The sequence below is a fragment of the Notothenia coriiceps genome, unplaced genomic scaffold (genome assembly GCF_000735185.1).
Source record: "Notothenia coriiceps isolate Sejong01 unplaced genomic scaffold, NC01 NC01_scaffold00009998, whole genome shotgun sequence".
Taxonomy (NCBI): domain Eukaryota; kingdom Metazoa; phylum Chordata; class Actinopteri; order Perciformes; family Nototheniidae; genus Notothenia; species Notothenia coriiceps.
The window spans coordinates 142,033-144,941 of record NW_011342699.1 but is presented as its reverse complement, the minus strand read 5'-3'; the positions used below and the strand labels follow the sequence as shown (position 1 = coordinate 144,941).

The window sequence follows — 2,909 nt, the reverse complement described above, 5'->3', positions numbered from 1 at the left end:
AAGATAATCCACGTTAAAGGAACTGGTCATCTGTTGTTGCCAAGTCTACAAACAAATAGTTTGATGAGAAATGTTTTTAAAGTTTTTTCATCTTAGAAAACTTGAGACTGCCAAGGCACACNAAAAGCACAGTGACCTCAAAAAACTTGATGAATCTAATATTCAATAGGCTAGATGTTATTTTTATGAATTGCCATATTTGAATCTTTTGATTGTTTTTATTAATCTTTCTCATAATAATTATAATTTGTTTATATATATTTCTTATTTTTTGTACTAAAACCCCCTGTTTATCCTCTCCAGTCGCTGGAGAGCACTCGCAGGATGCTGCAGATGGCGGAGGAGGTGAGACTTCTGACACACATTCGTTTTCCCTGCTGCTGTGTTTTGATCACAAGAATGTGACTGTGTTGGTTATTAATCACCCCCGCCTGCATGACGATATGCAACCTTTTCTAAATGACTCGGCCTTTATATGCTTGAATAATGAACTGTTAATAATTTGATATTCAGATAGTAATAGCACTTATTACAAGGAAATTGTTAGGAAAAATCTCACTCGTCACCGGCTTGAGCTTCAATATCAGGATACATGTATTTATTATCTCAAGAATGTAAGTAGTCACATACAGCGCATTTGGTACAACTAGTTCCTGAACAGTGTCCTTCACATGCTGATATACGAGAGAGTGTTACAGTAACAAGATGGAGGAATACCGGTTCAAAGCGGTATTCAATGTTTAGTTCAGATTAGCTAAGGCCTGCGTAAGCAATAAACATGACAGTCATGTGTCTATCTCCATAGAGAACCATCATGTTAATCACATAGCTATCATATGCCTCAAACAGTCCTGATGCTCTTCTGGGTAATCATACATCCTGTTACGTACACAGCTACGTAGGGCCTTTGTTATCTTGTGCTACTCTGATAAGAACAGTTGGTACATTCAGTATTTTCCCCAACAGAAATGATTGTAACTAAAACACTTTTTAAATGAATAATAGTGGTAGAATTCTGAACAGACAAACATCCTCATCAAATCGTTTGATTCTGTCCAACCCTAATTATTTCCATTCTTTGTGATGTATTACTGTCTGTAATGGTTTCATTAGTTCTGATCCGTCCTCTTGTGTTTTCAGAGCAGACAGACCGGCACCAACACCGTCGTGATGTTGGACCAGCAAGGAGGTAGATATATTAATGACAACACTGCAAGCTTTGAAGCAAATGTTTCCTCTTTTTGTCTGTGCCAAACAGTGTTAATTTCGTCCACGAAAACTATGACTTCAAATGTTCGTCAACGACCTTTTTTACATGACTAAGACGATGACGAGCTAAAAATAGATTTTCAGATGACGAAATGTATATTTTGTTTTCGTTGACGAGACGGGACTAAGGTGTTAATGGTGGACTATTGGACATTCAAAATACAGGATATTTTTCCCCAATTGTCCATCTTGTCTGTCAAAATGCATCCCTGTCATTGGTTGAATTAGTTGGGATTCTGGGAATTTGCACACGTCACTCACATTACACAAGTAAAGTGTTAAGAGAGTGAAATGTTGCCTTACGAATTTCAACAACTGATACTGTCACCTTGAATCCAATTTCCGATGCCTGTATTTGCCTAACTGAATTAGTTTAAAGAGAGAAAACATTGTGACTAAAAGTTGACTAAAATCTAATGAGTTGTCATCGACTAAAACTGGACTAAAACTATGAAGGATAAAAAGGACTAAAATGTGAATAAAACTAATGCAATTTTTTTTTTCTTAAGACTAAATCTAAAATAGCTGCCAAAAATAACACTGGTACCAAATGCTGACTTAGACGTATTTTGTGCTAACCTTCCTGAGTTAATATAAGCACCTAGAAAACTGGGTAGTTTTAAATATTAAAAAGCTGTGCTAATAAAGGTATGTTCTTAACAGTAACCATGCATCACAAATATAAAAGATTAAGGAATGAAATTGTTATTTGTAGTAATTTATTTTATTTAAGTGTTTATGAATGCTCTCCAGATTTTCTCTGGACGGGTTATTTTTCTATATTTGTGCAAACTGGGGTTTTGTTTCCTGCCTGTTAACTTTAAGTGCAAGTGCTGTCCAAGGGATGCTTTCCCCATTTGGGATATGTCATTTTTATTATTTGTTAAACAATGTGCATTATGTTCTGTTTTTGTTATATCCCTCTGGTTGCTGCTGCTATGACCCCATTGAGGAATCCTCACAGGGACAATTACAGTCTAATTGAATCCATTCTAGAAAGGGATAGGTAAAGGTGATAAACAAAACAAAGTTAAGAATAAGAAAACTCCTGAGGCCTGTACGACGAAGCTGGTTCAACCTAACCTGGATATGTTTGAGTTAGCCGGTTGGCCTAATCCAAAACATACGTGCTCTCGCTAAACGGTCCTACGACGCGGGTTATCAAGTGGGTCGCTAACTTAATGTGTTGCTTAAAATAATACTTCTGCATACAGTATGTGACACTGTGTGTGTTGCACGGTCAGATACGGCTCAAGAAGCTGACTCGGATGAGGAGATATATGATACAGATGTGATATGAATGATAATGGGACACATCGACTTCTGCACTCAGTGCCGCGGACTGTACGTAATGTTACTTTGATCCGGTTACTTATTTTGTGGCAGATATTTAAGTAAACTTTCTTAACGCTAATGTATAATAGTCAGATTGCTCTGAAGATGGGAGACTGTGATATTCTATTAATTTTCACGTTCACACAGTCAGTTGATTTTTGCCGTCCTGNGCCAATTAGTTCCGCAAACCGACCCGACCCGTCGGCACAAGATCCGCAAACCAACCCGAACCCGCATATCCTATGAGCAGTGAAAACATGCAATTATTAACACACGCAGTTGCGTATTTGGCTCAAAAAGCGTGG

The 2,909-nt window shown here is 37.5% G+C and overlaps 1 protein-coding gene across 1 annotated transcript in view; it reads left to right on the top strand.

Annotated features, from left to right (window-relative positions):
- Positions 1-2,575: 2,575 nt before the first annotated feature.
- The window catches only part of LOC104945758 (methyl-CpG-binding domain protein 1), a 14,650-nt gene continuing 14,316 nt past the window's right edge, over positions 2,576-2,909 (top strand). The window contains exon 1 of the mRNA XM_010771475.1: positions 2,576-2,613. Coding sequence (XP_010769777.1) covers positions 2,576-2,613 — 38 coding nt within the window. The remainder of the gene's footprint in view (positions 2,614-2,909) is intronic.